Source organism: Anabrus simplex, chromosome 1 (assembly GCF_040414725.1).
Source record: "Anabrus simplex isolate iqAnaSimp1 chromosome 1, ASM4041472v1, whole genome shotgun sequence".
NCBI classification, from domain to species: Eukaryota; Metazoa; Arthropoda; class Insecta; order Orthoptera; family Tettigoniidae; genus Anabrus; species Anabrus simplex.
The window spans coordinates 325,013,545-325,029,860 of NC_090265.1; the positions used below are offsets into that span (position 1 = coordinate 325,013,545).

The 16,316-nt window shown below is 41.0% G+C and overlaps 1 protein-coding gene across 1 annotated transcript in view; it reads right to left on the reverse strand.

Moving 5' to 3' along the window:
• The window catches only part of LOC136856755 (F-box/LRR-repeat protein fbxl-1), a 167,934-nt gene that overhangs the window by 118,585 nt on the left and 33,033 nt on the right, over positions 1-16,316 (reverse strand). The window contains exon 2 of the mRNA XM_067134847.2: positions 13,682-13,822. Within this exon, the coding sequence (XP_066990948.2) occupies positions 13,682-13,817 (136 nt within the window). The 5' untranslated portion in view covers positions 13,818-13,822. The remainder of the gene's footprint in view (positions 1-13,681; positions 13,823-16,316) is intronic.

Genomic DNA, 16,316 nt, shown 5'->3' on the forward strand with positions numbered 1-16,316 from the left:
GCTGCATAGAGAGGTTCGTTCATAAAGGAGAATGGCGTATCATTTCACAGGTATGTTTCCTTGAAATTAATTTCCGTGCGTATAAAATAATATTTTGCGTGACACTTATTGTCATGTGAATTGGCCTACTTGGGCTTACTTCGCGACTGATTCCCCTGTCGGCGTGAATGAGATTCTTTGTATATTTCCTTGAAGACTGAAATTAATGTTTTAGGAAATATAAGGGATGACATTTTCCTTTCAATCAATGGCCATAGTCGTAGTTACACACTTCGCCCATCTTTCAGGTAAGTTATGAATACCATGCCGGAAAAACTGTTTGTGTTTTGCGGCAAATCATTAGTCGAGCCATTTTCCAACTTCCTCGAAATTGCTGAAGTGCTGCTCTGCGAGCGTGTGCTCCATTGATGCAAAGAGGTGATAGTCAGATTGCGCCAGGTCGGGGCAGTACGGCGGATGTCCCATCCAAGCGATTTCAAGGCGTCTTTCACTGGTTTTGCTGTGCGAGACGGCGCACTGTCGTGTTACAGAATCACTTTGCCATGTCTTTTGGCCCATTCCGGTTGTCTTTCGATCAATGCGTGATTTAAATTAATCACTTGTTGGCGAAAGCGTTGTGCATTAACGGTATCGCCGGGCTTCAAGAGTTCATAATACACAATACCGCTCTGGTCCCACCAGACACAACGCATGGTCTTCTTGCCGATTAGAACATGTCTCACATGCAGCGTGTTCACCACAGGTTTCTATCAGCAAACGATGACTTTCCACAGCATTTTTTTCTTTCAATTAAATAAGAAAAGCAATGCGTGCCGCAAATGTTCTTTTGCAGGCAAAAACGTCGACATGATCAATGAACGATACAACACAGACGCTAGTGTTGGCGGACTCAACTTGTGTGTGTTGGCAGGCTGAGTGGACCCCGTTCGAGCCCTCGTACCACTTTTCAAATGTCGTGGCAGAGCCGGGAATCGAACCCGGGCCTCCGGGGATGGCAGCTAATCACACTAACCACTACACCACAGACGGACTTCAAGATATTCTAATTGAACAAAATATACCAGGTGTATGCATAAGTCTTTTCCGGTTTCACTAAGAGATGGCGCCAGTAAACAGTACGCAGCGTATGAATTTGACACATAACATCAGTTTGTTCGTCTGACATTGAATTTCATTTACAATTATTCATTTCATCTTCATTAGCCCTTCAACTAAGGCTGCGACAGGAAGGGCATCCGGCCGTAAAACGTGCCACCTAATTTCATCACACCTCACCCCTGACCCCGTATCGGGAAACGGGACTAATATTAGGCCTACGTTAGCGCTAGAATTATGTGTCAGTTGGAAACGTGATTAAACAATTCTGCCACATTTTCTTTTAGCTTGCCCTGCGGCCTAGAGATAGCGAGCATGTCTCTCTCAGAGAGGTCCTGGGTTCGATTTTCGGCCAGCTAGTTCGAGGTCTACTCAGCCTACGTGAGAACAACAGGGCGGCTTCCTAATGGTGAAATAGCAGCCTCTGTCTAGGAAGAAAAGAAAAGAAAAGAAAAACAGTCGAGAGGATTCATCGCGTTGACCACGCCTCACCTGTAATCTGCAGGCCTTCGGGCTGAGTAGCGGTAAACCAAGGCCCTCTAGGACTGTAGTACCACGGATTTTGTTTTTATTTGTTTGTCACTGTTTTAATATCCCACTTCAAGCAATATCTACAGCTACATCCTAATGACAGTCTTCTTTGCTGCCGTCGTTGAAATTCTTTCGCGGAATGGTAAAATTAGATCCCCAATATAATTCCCCACCCCATTCTTTCTAATTTTCCAAAAACCGTAGAAGTAGGTTTTTTTTTGCTTTGCGTCGCACCGACACAGATAGGTCTTATGGCGACAATGGGACAGGGAAGGGCTAGGAGTGGGAAGGAAGCGGCCGTCGCCTTAATTAAGGTACAGCCCCAGCATTTGCCTGGTGTGAAAATGGGAAACCACGGTAAACCATTTTCAGGACTGCCGGCAGTGGGGTTCGAACCTACTATCTCCCGAATACTGGATACTGTAGAAGTAGTTAGCAGACGTAAAACGAATATGCGTTAGTAGTAGTAGTAGTAGTAGTAGTAGTAGTAGTAGTAGTAGTAAATTTAGTCGGGTATGGACAGCTCTTATAGTCCCTATTAATTCACATTAAGCACTGGCTCACTGCGCAGTTATAAGGCACTCATTCGTTCACTTCCTGTACGTGTGGAAACAGTTTACTCAACACATTTTGAACCACGTCCAGATCATTGTGCCGAGACGGGAAATCCTAACAACTCAAGCTCACTGTGACGCGACTGAAATTCCAGTTGTTAAATCTACGTACTAAATGTTGAGACGCTTCCGTAAACAATGGAATGAAGGTTACATTCTGCTCAGCGGGAAGCATGCCACTGGACGAGTCATGTTCGTAGTTGTTCTGCGTCGTTTACTATACCCAAGTTTTATAGCAATTGATCCCTTCAGTACACCACGTTCTATTTAAAACTGGGACAACAAATGGCTATTTTTTATGCAAATATTATTTTTACGACAAAATTACTATTACCGTTAAGTTTATGATGTCTTAATTGATCTCTTTACTAAGTTTCATTGAAACCGGTCTATAGTGCGTCTCTACCTTAAAAGACAGTACCGGTACGCGTTAAATGGGGCGCACTGATGCCAGATATACCTACTGCACATTCCAAGTTGAATTATAACAATATACAGTAAGTTTTTATTCATCCTCCTATTCAACACATGTTCACACCTCCCTGAGGGGGTTAAAAGGTTATGTCAAAAAAATCAGACATGTTTCAACCCTATTTATGGGTCATCTTCAGTGAAAAAAAATTCAGCTCTAAAACTTTACAAAAGTACAAGTGTTACAATTTTATTTTATATTTAGTTGAAATCTTTAAATATATAAGTTTAATAAATGATGTCTTAATTGATCTCTTTACTAAGTTTCATTGAAACCGGTCTATAGTGCGTCTCTACCTTAAAAGACAGTACGCGTTAAATGGGGCGCACTGATGCCAGATATACCTACTGCACATTGGAGAATTTTCCACTAAAACACACCTGGATGAGAGTTTTGTCCCATTACGTGCATGGCCTCGCACAACTTGGAATGTTATTATTACATAATATTAGCCTCGTTCCTTGTAATACTTGTACCTTTGCTAAGTTTGAAAGCTGAAAAAAAATTTTCACTGAAGAAGAAGACCCATAAATAAGGTTGAAACATGTATGAAAGTATTTTTGACATGACCGTTTAACCTCCTTAGATTGTGAGCAACTACAACGTGACCTCGAAAATATTGTGAGATGGACAGCAGGCAATGGTATGTTGATAAACGGGGCTAAAAGTCAGGTTGTGAGTTTCACAAATAGGAAAAGTCCTCTCAGTTTTAATTACTGCGTTGATGGGGTGAAAGTTCCTTTTGGGGATCATTGTAAGTATCTAGGTGTTAATATAAGGAAAGATCTTCACTGGGGTAATCACATAAATGGGATTGTAAATAAAGGGTACCGATCTCTGCACATGGTTATGAGGGTGTTTAGGGGTTGTAGTAAGGATGTAAAGGAGAGTGCATATAAGTCTCTGGTAAGACCCCAACTAGAGTATGGTTCCAGTGTATGGGACCCTCACCAGGATTACCTGATTCAAGAACTGGAAAAAATCCAAAGAAAAGCAGCTCGATTTGTTCTGGGTGATTTCCGACAAAAGAGTAGCGTTACAAAAATGTTGCAATGTTTGGGTTGGGAAGAATTGAGAGAAAGAAGAAGAGCTGCTCGACTAAGTGGTATGTTCCGAGCTGTCAGCGGAGAGATGGCGTGGAATGACATTAGTAGACGAATAGGTTTGAATGGCGTCTATAAAAGTAGGAAAGATCACAATATGAAGATAAAGTTGGAATTCAAGAGGACAAACTGGGGCAAATATTCATTTATAGGAAGGGGAGTTAGGGATTTGAATAACTTACCAAGGGAGATGTTCAATAAATTTCCAATTTCTTTGAATTCATTTCGGAAAAGGCTAGGAAAGCAACAGATAGGGAATCTGCCACCTGGGCGACTGCCCTAAATGCAGATCAGTATTGATTGATTGATTGATTGATTGATTGATTGATTGATTGATTGATTGATTGATTGATTGATTGATTGATTGATAGGTGTAATATGTATTAGATAGGAGGATTAATACAAACTTATATTGTTATAATTCAGCATTGTCAATAAGGAACGAGGCTAATATTATGTAATAATAACATTCCAAGTTGTGCGAGGCCATGCACATAATGGGACAAAACTCTCATCCAGGCGTGTTTTAGTGGAAAATTCTCCAAATTTTCCCATATTTGTTTGTTGCATTCAAATATACCTCATGCTCTACAGATTGAACAACGGTACAATTACTGTATTTAGGTATGATACTGCAAAGTTCATAACATTATAATAAATTGTAATTTTAATAATAATAATAATAATAATAATAATAATAATAATTAGTTGAAACACGTCAAGACATGACGATGTATGGGGTAAGTATTTATTGAAGGATTTTCTTATATACGACATTCCTTGTACTTTATTTTTACCGAGCCCAATAGCTGAAGTCGCTTAAGTGCGGCCAGTATCCAGTATTTGGGAGATAGTGGGTTCGAACCCCACTGTCGGAAGCCCTGAAGATGGTTTTCCATGGTGTCCCATTTTCCCACCGGGCAAATGCTGGGGTTGTACCTTAAGGCCAAGGCGAATTCCTTCCGACTACTAGCCCTTTTCTGTCCCATCGTCGCCATAAGACCTATCTGCGTCGGTGCGACGTAAAGCAACTTGAACTTTATTTTTTAATGGTTCATGTTTGTGGGTTACTGTAGTCACGTCCTAGTTCGTGAACCATGGGCAACGGCTGAGTGGCCTAGTAAGTGGTCCTGAGAGTCGGGATACCAGTTGCTATGGAATGGGAGTTGGCATCTCGGACATATTCTGAGTCGTGGCCCTCTTTGTGCTCAGGCGGCTAGGACTATACAATCCACCGGTGGTCCATAACCCGTTAGAGGAGAGATCCTCACTTGGACTATGTGCAAGTAGGGCAGCATCCTGCTTCATGAATCGACCGAGCTCAGAACATTTTAAGCAAGCCTTGGACCTATGGGAGTAACGGAGTCCCACTCCCATTTGACAGGCGAGGGACTCCTGGGAAACAACTTGGCGAACGAAATGGAATTCGATGGGGAGCTATCAATATTAATGGGGCTTATGGAAGAAAGAAAATAGAAATTGCTGAGTTAGCAAAGAGGATGCACCTGGATGTGCTAGGTGTTAAGTGGTATTCAGGTAAGGGGAGATAACGAGGAAGAGGTAGAAGATTATAAAGTGTACGTGACGGGTGTTAGAAAGGGAAGGGCAGAGTCTGGGGTAGGGCTCTTTATCAGGAATACCATTGCACGGAACATAGTTTCTGTTAGGCACGTAAATGAGCGAATGATGTGGGTAGATTTGTCAGTTGAAGAAATTAGGACTAGAATTGTGTCCGTGTATTCACCATGTGAGTGTGCAGATGAGGATGAGTTGACAAGTTTTATGAAGCATTGAGTGACATCGTAGTCAGGGTAAACAGCAAGGATAGAATAGTGCTAATGGGCGATTTCAATGCGAGAGTTGAGAATAGAACTGAAGGATACGAAAAGGTGATTGGTAAATGTGGGGAAGATATGGAAGCTAATGGGAATGAGAAGCGTTTGCTGGACTTCTGTGCTAGTATGGGTTTAGCTGTTACGAATACATTCTTCAAGCATAAGGCTATTCACCGCTACACATGGGAGGCTAGGGGTACCAGATCCATAATAGACTATATCTTAACAGACTTTGAATTCAGGAAATCTGTTAGGAATGTACGAGTTTTTCGCGGATTTTAGATGATACAGACCACTATCTGATCTGTAGTGAACTATCTCTAGGCCTAGGGTAGAGAAAGTGAAATCTGTCTGCAAACGAATAAGGGTAGAAAATCTCCAGGACGAGGAAATTAGACAGAAGTACATGGATATGATTAGTGAGAAGTTTCGAACAGTAGACAGTAAGCAGGTTCAGGATATAGAAAGTGAATGGGTGGCATACAGGGATGCTGTAGTAGAAACAGCCAGGGAATGCCTTGGAACAACTGTGTGTAAAGATGGGAAAAGGCGAACATCTTGGTGGAATGATGAAGTGAGAGCAGCCTGTAAACGTAAAAAGAAGGCTTATAAGAAATGGCTCCAAACAAGGGCCGAGGCAGATAGGGAGTTGTATGTAGATGAAAGAAACAGAGCGAAACAAATAATTGTTGAATCCAAAAAGAAGTCATGGGAAGATTTTGGTAACAACCTGGAAAGGCTAGGTCAAGCAGCAGGGAAACCTTTCTGGACAGTAATAAGGAATCTTAGGAAGGGAGGGAAAAAGGAAATGAACAGTGTTTTGAGTAATTCAGGTGAACTTATAATAGATCCCAGGGAATCACTGGAGAGGTGGAGGGAATATTTTGAACATCTTCTCAATGTAAAAGGAAATCATCATGGTGGTGTTGCAAACAGCCAAGCTCATGGGGAGGAGGAAAATGATGTTGGTGAAATTATGCTTGAGGAAGTGGAAAGGGTGGTAAATAAACTCCATTGTCATAAGGCAGCAGGAATAGATTGAATTAAACCTGAAATGGTGAAGTATAGTGGGAAGGCAGGGATGAAATGGCTTCATAGAGTAGTAAAATTAGCGTGGAGTGTTGGTAAGGTACCTTCAGATTGGGCAAAAGCAGTAATTGCCCCTATCTATCAGCAAGGGAACAGGAAGGATTGCAACAACTATCGAGGTATCTCACTGATTAGTATACCAGGCAAAGTATTCACTGGCATCTTGGAAGGGAGGGTGCGATCAGTCGTTGAAAGGAAGTTGGATGAAAACCAGTGTGGTTTCAGACCACAGAGAGGCTGTCAGGATCGGATTTTCAGTATGCGCCAGGTAACTGAAAAATGCTACGAGAGGAATAGGCAGTTGTGTTTATGTTTCGTAGATCTAGAGAAAGCATATGACAGGGTACCGAGGGAAAAGATGTTCACTATACTGGGGGACTATGGAATTAAAGGCAGATTATTAAAAGCAATCAAAGGCATTTATGTTGACAATTGGGCTTCAGTGAGAATTGATGGCAAAATGAGTTCTTGGTTCAGGGTACTTACAGGGGTTAGACAAGGCTGTAATCTTTCACCTTTGCTGTTTGTAGTTTACATGGATCATCTGCTGAAAGGTTTAAAATGGCAGGGAGGGATTCAATTAGGTGGAAATGTAGTAAGCAGTCTGGCCTATGCTGACGACTTGGTCTTAATGGCAGATTGTGCCGAAAGCCTACAGTCTAATATCGTGGAACTTGAAAATAGGTGCAATGAGTATGGTATGAAAATTAGCCTCTCGAAGACTAAATTGATGTCAGTAGGTAAGAAATTCAACAGAATTGGATGTCAGATTGGTGATACAAAGGTAGAACAGGTCGATAATTTTAAGTATTTAGGTTGTGTGTTCTTCCAGGATGGTAATATAGTGAGATTGAATCAAGGTGTCGTAAAGCTAATGCAGTGTGCTCGCAGTTGCGATCAGCAGTATTCTGTAAGAAGGAAGTCAGCTCCCAGACGAAACTATCTATACATCGGTCTGTTTTCAGACCAACTTTGCTTTAAGGGAGCGAAAGCTAGGTGGACTCAGGATATCTTATTCATAAGTTAGAAGTAACAGACATGAAAGTAGCAAGAATGATTGCTGGTACAAACGGGTGGGAACAATGGCAGGAGGGTACTCGGAATGAGGAAATAAAGGCTAATTTAGGAATGAACTCGATGGATGAAGCTGTACGCATAAACCGGCTACGGTGGTGGGGTCATGTGAGACGAATGGAGGAGGATAGGTTACCTAGGATAATAATGGACTCTGCTATGGAGGGTAAGAGAAGTAGAGGTAGACCAAGACGACGATGGTTAGACTCGGTTTCTAACGATTTAAAGATAAGAGGTATAGAACTAAATGAGGCCACAACACTAGTTGCAAATCGAGGATTGGGGCGACGTTTAGTCAATTCACAGAGGCTTGCAGACTGAACGCTGAAAGGCATAACAGTCTATAATGATAATGTACGTATGTATGTTTCTTTACGTCACACCGACACAGGTAGGTGTTACGGTGACGATGGAATAGGAAGTGGCTATACGTGGGAAGGAACAGACAGTGGGGTTCGAAATCATTATTAAAATAAGCCGCAGCATTTGCCCGGCGTGAAAATGGGAAACCACAGGAAACCATCTTCAGGGCTGCCGACAGTGGGGTTCCAACTCACTATCTCCCGAATGCAAGCTGATAGCTACGTGACGCAAACCATGCAGCCACTTGCTCGATGCATTCCTTGTACAGTTATCTTTCGACACTATTGCAACTTTAAAATATCTCTCTCTTGACATTGCAACATTTAACTGGCCACGGCTGAAATCTGTCTGAGGTAAACAGTCACGTCCCTTGAGATTTATTGATCGTGATACCAAATTCCAAGTGAATTGATGCCTCTTGAAAGAAAATGGGAGTGTTTTATCGGATGTTAAGTCAATTCGAGGAATTAGAGCACTCTGTTCAGCTTTATCTCCACTTATTATTTCCAAATCTAAACAATGTTCATATATACTTCTTAAAATTAGGTCCTAATCTGGTTCCGTTTTGGAGCCATTGGGAAACGTTCCCATTTCTAATGAGCATAACTATGGTTCCAATTTTCAGTATAAGAATATTACACATACCACCATTAATTCCAAGGAATTCAAGAATACCGGGCGAATTGGCCGTGCGCGTAGAGGCGCGCGGCTGTGAGCTTGCATCCGGGAGATAGTAGGTTCGAATCCCACTATCGGCAGCCCTGAAAATATTTTTCCGTGGTTTCCCATTTTCACACCAGGCAAATGCTGGAGCTGTACCTTAATTAAGGCCACGGCCGCTTCCTTCCAACTCCTAGGCCTTTCCTATCCCATCGTCGCCAAAAGACTTATCTGTGTCGGTGCGACGTAAAGCCCCTAGCAAAAAAAAAAAAAAAAAAAAAAATAATAATAATAATCAAGAATAACATAGGGAATTGAAGTCGCTAGTTTTCATCTTCAGTAGTAATCTGTTGACATTAGTATATGGTTTTGAACTACCGGGTATAAACCCAATGACTTTAAAATGAATTAAGAATGGCAACTTTCAAGACAATGATGACATCTTTTGCAGAAGTGAACATTTTGATATAAATTTCAATCACGATATCATCATGTGCTAAACTTTTGGCTGGTCGTGCAATAACATTGGACCCGTCCCCATCCACAGAGGGGTAGTCGCAGTTATCGATTTCTTACAAAAAAAAACCAGCGAATTCCATTTTTGTGGTTTTCCCCGCATATTTTTATGTAAGCGGTGTGTTTTGGAGAAGGGTCAAAGAGGAGAATATTCAATACAATTATAACTAAATAATTGTATGGCGATAAGCATGTGGCAGAACAGGCAAAACCTTTATGAAATCTCCTCCAAGAACAATTATTTCTCCACCAGAAAAAATGGAATGTCGTTACCTATGATATATTTTAGAGGACGATTCATACATGTTAATGAATGACTATTTGCCACTGGGGCTTTAACCCATATTCAGCCGTGCTAATCGAGTATCGTCATTTGCTTTGGGATTCTATTTTAATCCACACATCGAACTCCCAATTAACTTTAGAGGAATTCTGAATATAATGTGCACTGTTCAACACAGCGGCTATTTCCTTCCACAAAGTAAAGGTGACCAGCAAGACGTCTGATTGAGCATACGTGCCTATCCTCTTCCACCTCCCCTATCGTACTTCCTGCTCAGAGCTCTCCCAGTTCAGACGGCCTTCAGGTACTGGCGAACGCATTCGCCAATCAGAATGTAACATTTTCCGTCAATAACTTAAAAATATACTCCAAGAATATTTTCTACTTTTAAAGAGACACTGAAAATCTACAAGCCAAGAGTTTCCATCAGAATGCTTTACGATGTCAATCGATTCAGCCGTTCTCTCAAACTCGCAGTTACAAAAATCAGCCTAGTTTTTTAAATATATAGATATTACCGGCAGGTCCACCAGCCCCTTGTGACACAGTTTTATGCATCCCTTCACATTTACTACAATTCTGGAAGACATTGGTCCCTCTCCCTAAACCGGGGTAATAAAGCGAGATGTGTGTTTACGGGCTAGAAGACAGCAGGAAATATGAGCGCCATGTTCAGAAATTTTCCTTAAAATACCATGCGTTTTGAAAGGAGATCGGTGGAGGTCTGGTTGGTGGTGGACTTATAGGCAGTTCTCACTAGTAGTTACAAGATTAAATTCTTCTTGTTGAGATTTCGGTTTACTCGTGAAACCCGATGTTATTGCGAATATGTTTTATGTGTGTTTGTAACACTAACAATTAAAATGGCAGGAAAGTGCTAGTTTTATTACGGAAAAACTTGAATCATGGCTTTGGGAAAGCTACTTGCGCTTCTGAACATTTCTTAAGCCCGATCTTGTAAAAGTAAATAGTTTTCTGCTTGTGTGAGTGAATATTTTTTCCTTGTGGTCTGATTTTATCTCGGAACAAGTTAATATCTTCCGCGTGTTCAGTCTCATTACGGTCATTTATTTCCACTACTATTAACACAAGGAAAAGATCTCGACTTTATTCAAGACTCAACAACTCTTCTTTCATGTATCTTCCTTTTTATTCTCTCTAGGAAATACTATATAATATATTCTGTTACTAAAACAAAGATATTGTTCTGCCAAGGCAATATTTCCATTCATACTTCTACACATCCATTGGACATTGGACATGTTATATTAATGCTGTATTTAAAAAAAAATGAAATATGTGAACCCCCATCACCAAACTTTACGAGCCGCCACTACTTCGTCGCGCTGGTGTGCGGGTATGTGTGAAGTCTACCTGGTAACTTGTAATCAGTGGACGTAAGATTAGGAAGAGACCTTGTCCTTCTCGTCAGATAACATTCCGGAATTTCAGTCTGGAGTTTCTCTTCCCTTCTCTTCCAAATGGTCTTACTTCAGTCTGTGCGCACCTCGTCTTAACCCCTCAAAATAGTAAATTCGTGTCTGAGTCAAGAATCGAATGCGGTCAACCGAACAGAAAGGTCCTGTGCTAGCCGCTAAGCCACGGTACCAGACTCTATTGTTCATGCAGTAGATGGAAATGCTGAGAAATACAAACAGCCTGTACATAATTAAACGGCAAAATGAAAAAAAAAAATCATTCACGAAGTTTTCGGAAAAGCGAAAAGATGAATGTATTTTCTGCCCAAAGTACTAGCCGTATTGAAGCACTCAGTATCAGGAAATGTTGGTACTATTAGTGAGAGTAGTTATGTCTCAAAAAACGTTCACAGAGACGAGCTCTGCTTTTGTTCCCCTGGTTCCAGCCAGGTTAGGACCGAGTGGTGGTGATTACTGTTTAAAGAGAAAGTACAAAACCACCCCCTTATTAACGCTAACTAGAGGAAAAATGGAAGAGGTGCGACCCTTCGAAGAACGACGGTGTAGGCAAAAGAAAGGGAAGCGGTGCGAAGGGTGTGAAAATGAAAGGCACTCTAGGCTTCTTAAACCTAATACCATCGGGGTTAAGAGAACGAGAGTTAACCAAGGGAGGCCGGACAGTAAAGTTGAAAGAGAGGAGTCTGACACAAGTGGAAACAGCAAGGGGACAACGGTCGCCAGCCCACTCACCCAAGTCAAGAGCCCGTAGTCTCCCTTTTAGTCGGCTCTTACGACAGGCAGGGATACCTTGGATGTATTCTACCACCCTCCACTTACAGGGGTCAGGTTTGGAGTGAGAAGGATAGTGTGAGAGTGAGAAAGTATATTGTGACAAAAAAGTCATGGTTTGTTGTGACACAGAGCCACAACATTCTGCGGCGATTTCAAATGTTTTAAAACATATTTTGCCTAAACCTTTTAACATTTCTACCCTGCGTAGGCTATTTTACAAGCTTTCGCTGGTTCACTCGGCAGAATGAACCACTTGGCTGGGTAAGAAACAGTCCCCTTATGCTCTGAGCCAAGAACGCTGAATAACCAGCACTACCCTTCCTGATTTTACCCATAGGAATATCATAATCAGGAAGATAATTCTTTGTGTCAGGGGTTCAGTGAACCATGAACCAAATAAGAAGCCGTACCAGCAACAGTGTCGCCTTACATGAAACAAAGTAGGTTTGTCATGTCAATATTTAAAAATGCAGAACATTCTTTCAGAAAAGTCCATACTTCAGAATTTTTTTAAAACATGGCAAATCATTTAGGCCAATATTTAAACTTTAACTAATTTGACCCAAACACGAGTATAAACACATTTATGTTGACCGTTTCAGTAGACTGCAACTGTTCTCAATGCTCTCTGGTAAAAATGCTTGTCACATTTTGAATATGCCACTTCACTACCATAGAGATCGTAAGATCGTGTACTGAAAGGAAGCGGTAAAAAAAAAAAAAGTACGTATCGGTGCAAGCTAATGAAGGAGTCGTCGTACAGAAACAGAAAAATAGCTGTTCCTTTAAGAAAATAGTCGAGGAGTTTTTCAGGTTATAGTCTACTATTAATTCATATATTTGACTACTTCCTTTGAAATACATAATTGCATATTATATTTCCAGATGTCCAGTTCTTTGGCTAAATGGTCAGTGCTGAGGCATTCTGTTCAGAGGGTTCCGGATTCGATTCCCGGCAGGGTTTTAAGCGACTCAAGTTAATTTCTATAACTAGGGGACCGGCTGTTTGTGTTTGTCCCAACACACTAATCTTCATATTCACATAACACACCACACTATCAACCACCACAGAAACGCGTAATAGTTAATACATCCCTCTACATAGAGTTGGCGCTAGGAAGGGCATCCAGTTGTAAAACAGGGGCAAATTCACACGTGATACACAGTTTGCACCAGCGAACCCATCCGGGTGTGGAAAAGCGGTAATTATTATTATTATTATTATTATTATTATTATTATTATTATTATTATTATTATTAGTTTTGCTGATATATACAATATAACTCAAAATGAAGTGATCTGCATGCAAGACAGAAAAAATTCATGGTTTACTGTGTCGAAATTCTTAGCTTGTTTGTATCTTATAGAAAGCCAGTTTTGGTAACCTTTATATTGCTTTCTATAGAATGAAACCTCAATTGTTTCCAATTATATGCGTGTATTTGTCCACCACTGCCCTGCCAGGATGTTATAGTGATGAACTCAGGTGTAGTTTCATAATAGAGAGCAGCACATTATAGTTCCTGAACAACTACCTCCTATTCTTAGGCTACACCCGTAAAGCGGCAGTCCAAATGTAAATTCCAATTACAGCATGCTTAACTTACATGTCTAATAAAATACAATAAATGTAAATTCCTGCTGGACGTACAAAAAATACAAATGATAAAAACCAGTACGGTGCATGTCCGGCAAATGGCGGGTGGATAAGCAAAACCCTCAAGATTTGAGTAAGTATACCATCTTGCAGTAAAATTTTGGATACAGTTATTGGAAAGCTCAGAAGTACAGGCAGCTACTATCGAACAAATGTGATACTAGACTATTAGACTCACTGGAAGTGACCCAAATGGAGACGTTGAGAGCAAGTCGTTCCCATCGTCGACACACTCGAGAAGTACAGTAGAGAAGTTCTTGTGGTGATATGTAAGACAGGATTTGTAGCAGCATCTCATCCGGCAACAAGTCCATTTTACCTGCAACAAGACAAAATGATAGGAACTTGTCACTTGATAACTAGTCCCTGATGTCATTTCTTACCAAGAGCAGCAATACTGCATCATCTGCTCACCCTCGTACAAGACACAGTTCTCTCAGAGAATAGAAACATCGTATCTAATAATAATAATAATAATAATAATAATAATAATAATAATAATAATAATAATAATAATAATAGCATGTTGCTATTCCTAGCCTGGTGCAGTCCTAGTGTGTCGGAAAATGCGTGTTGTTATGGTAGAGGTAGTGTTGTGTGTGAGTTGCAGGAATGTTGGGAACAGCACAAGCATACAGTTCCCGAGCCAAAGGAGTTAATCGTTTTCACTTTTCAAATTCATCGAACCAGCCGAGAATTAAACCCGAGGCCCCGAGGACCGAAGGCCAAGATGTTGACTACTTAGGCATGGAGCCGGACATCTTATCTAGTAACAGGTCCATAATGTCACCTACAACAGCAGATGTGGAATGTGTTCAATCAAATTCGGCCCTGTTTCTAGGCAAGAATTCAGCAAAGTGCCTCGAACATCTCGGCACGACGCATCAAATACCAGGTGTATCTAGGTTATTACACTGGACTCCTTCATTGCTGCATGATGTGAAAGAAAATATCCTGAAGTACGCTCTTTTTCATCTTCTGCCCTTTCCACAATGCCGTCCTTTAGCCACTTATCAAACACTTCATGATATTTTTCAAACTTATTAGTTCACGGACTGCAGTCTCCTCTCGGCAGTGGCCCGATTGTCAGCAAACTCCGGATGTTCTTCCTTCCATGGCAAGTGCACTTGACACCCCTCCTCTTCATTAACGGATAGCCGCAACAATTGGGAGCTCTCTTATTTCTACACTTTGTTTTTTCGGATTCCTAGAATGTCCAATTCCCACAGGTCCTTCAAAGTGAAATTAACATTAGTGAGCCCAACCACTCTTCCTGCAGCCCATGATGATCCATCCTAACCACGTCTCAGTTGCCAAGACATTTTAATCAATTTTCACGGTAGCATCAGTCCATAGTTTACCAATGATGTTAGCTCTTAATAGCATCTCAATGTCTGGTACCTCGCGACCCTGCTCCGTGAGAGTAATGTTTGTCTCCCTCAACTGAGGAAATATCTTTTGAGTTTCCAATCGGGGAAATAAATAAAAATCATCTGATCTAACAGTGCTACAGTATATTGGAATTTCCTGAATCTGACTTCATAAACCTTGTGTACCTGTACCCGCAACTTACATCCACTAAAGGGGTTACGACTTAATGTCTCTTCCTGTTCACATTTTAGATTCAGTTCTTTAAAGGTACACAGTCTACAACATAATCTATGATCTCTGAGAACCAGAATCCAAAAGAACTCTTGCCAAGCGACTTGTTTTACCACTAACTAGTATTCTAGCGTTCGTAATATTTACATAATGCATCCGCATATAATAATAGATTTTTGAACATTTTTAGTGTTCATTAATTAGTTACTGCTCTTTCGTTTTTTCAGGCTTGAAAGTGTTTGTACTACTGTCAGTATCGAAAATGAATGTACCGAAGATAACAACTAGGAAATTATCTAACATAAAAGTGTGGAGCTATAACAGATTGGAAAAAGAATTGACAATTAGGACCGTAATTTCCTACAGAAGAAGTGGTGAGTGGGGAGGTAGAGGGAACCTTGATAAAGGAAGCAATTGAGGTCTGTGGGAAGACAGGTGCCAGAGTAAGGGAGAAAGAGACGTCCTGGCGGAATGAAGGAGTGAGATCCTTAATAAAGGAAAGGAACACGGCACAAAAGTAAAGAGGGAAAACGAAGCCAGAACAGATAAGGGATGAGCAGAAGTTCAGAGACTTCGAGAAAGTTTATCGGAACTACAAACTGAGAGTTAAGATAGTAGTAGGAGAGGAGAAGATAAAGTGCCGGGAGAACTTTACCCAACAATTAGAGGAAGAGAGCAGAGGCAATATGCAACTATTGTTTAAAGTAATCAAAAGCAAAAGAAATGCTGTTTAAATCATCAAGGCAATTACGGGTCGCAGTGAAAACATGGCCAGGAAACAAGAAGACATCAGAGAGGTTCTGAGGAACCATTCTGATCACCTATAGAACAAGTCAGAGGCAGATCAGAGAACAAATGAACCAGCTCTTGAAACCTGCACAGAGAAACCTCCCAGGAATCGGTGAAGCAAACCGGATACAATTAAAGCAGCAAGAGTCAAGGGTTTACGGTGGCTACAGAGGAAGGATGAAAAGATACCTGCTGACTGGAGCAAGGGTGTCATTATACATCTAGTTTAAGAAAGGAAGTCGCCGAAAACTACCGGGGAATAACGCTCCTTTCCCATAAGCTTAACAAAGATCTTGGGCAGGGAGTTGCGAGTAATCTCCTAGAGCCACAGACAGAAGAAGAGTAGTATGGCTTCAGACCTAATCTTCAGTGTTCGTATGTTATGGACAAATATTGCGAGAACGGGAAAAGTCTCTTCATAG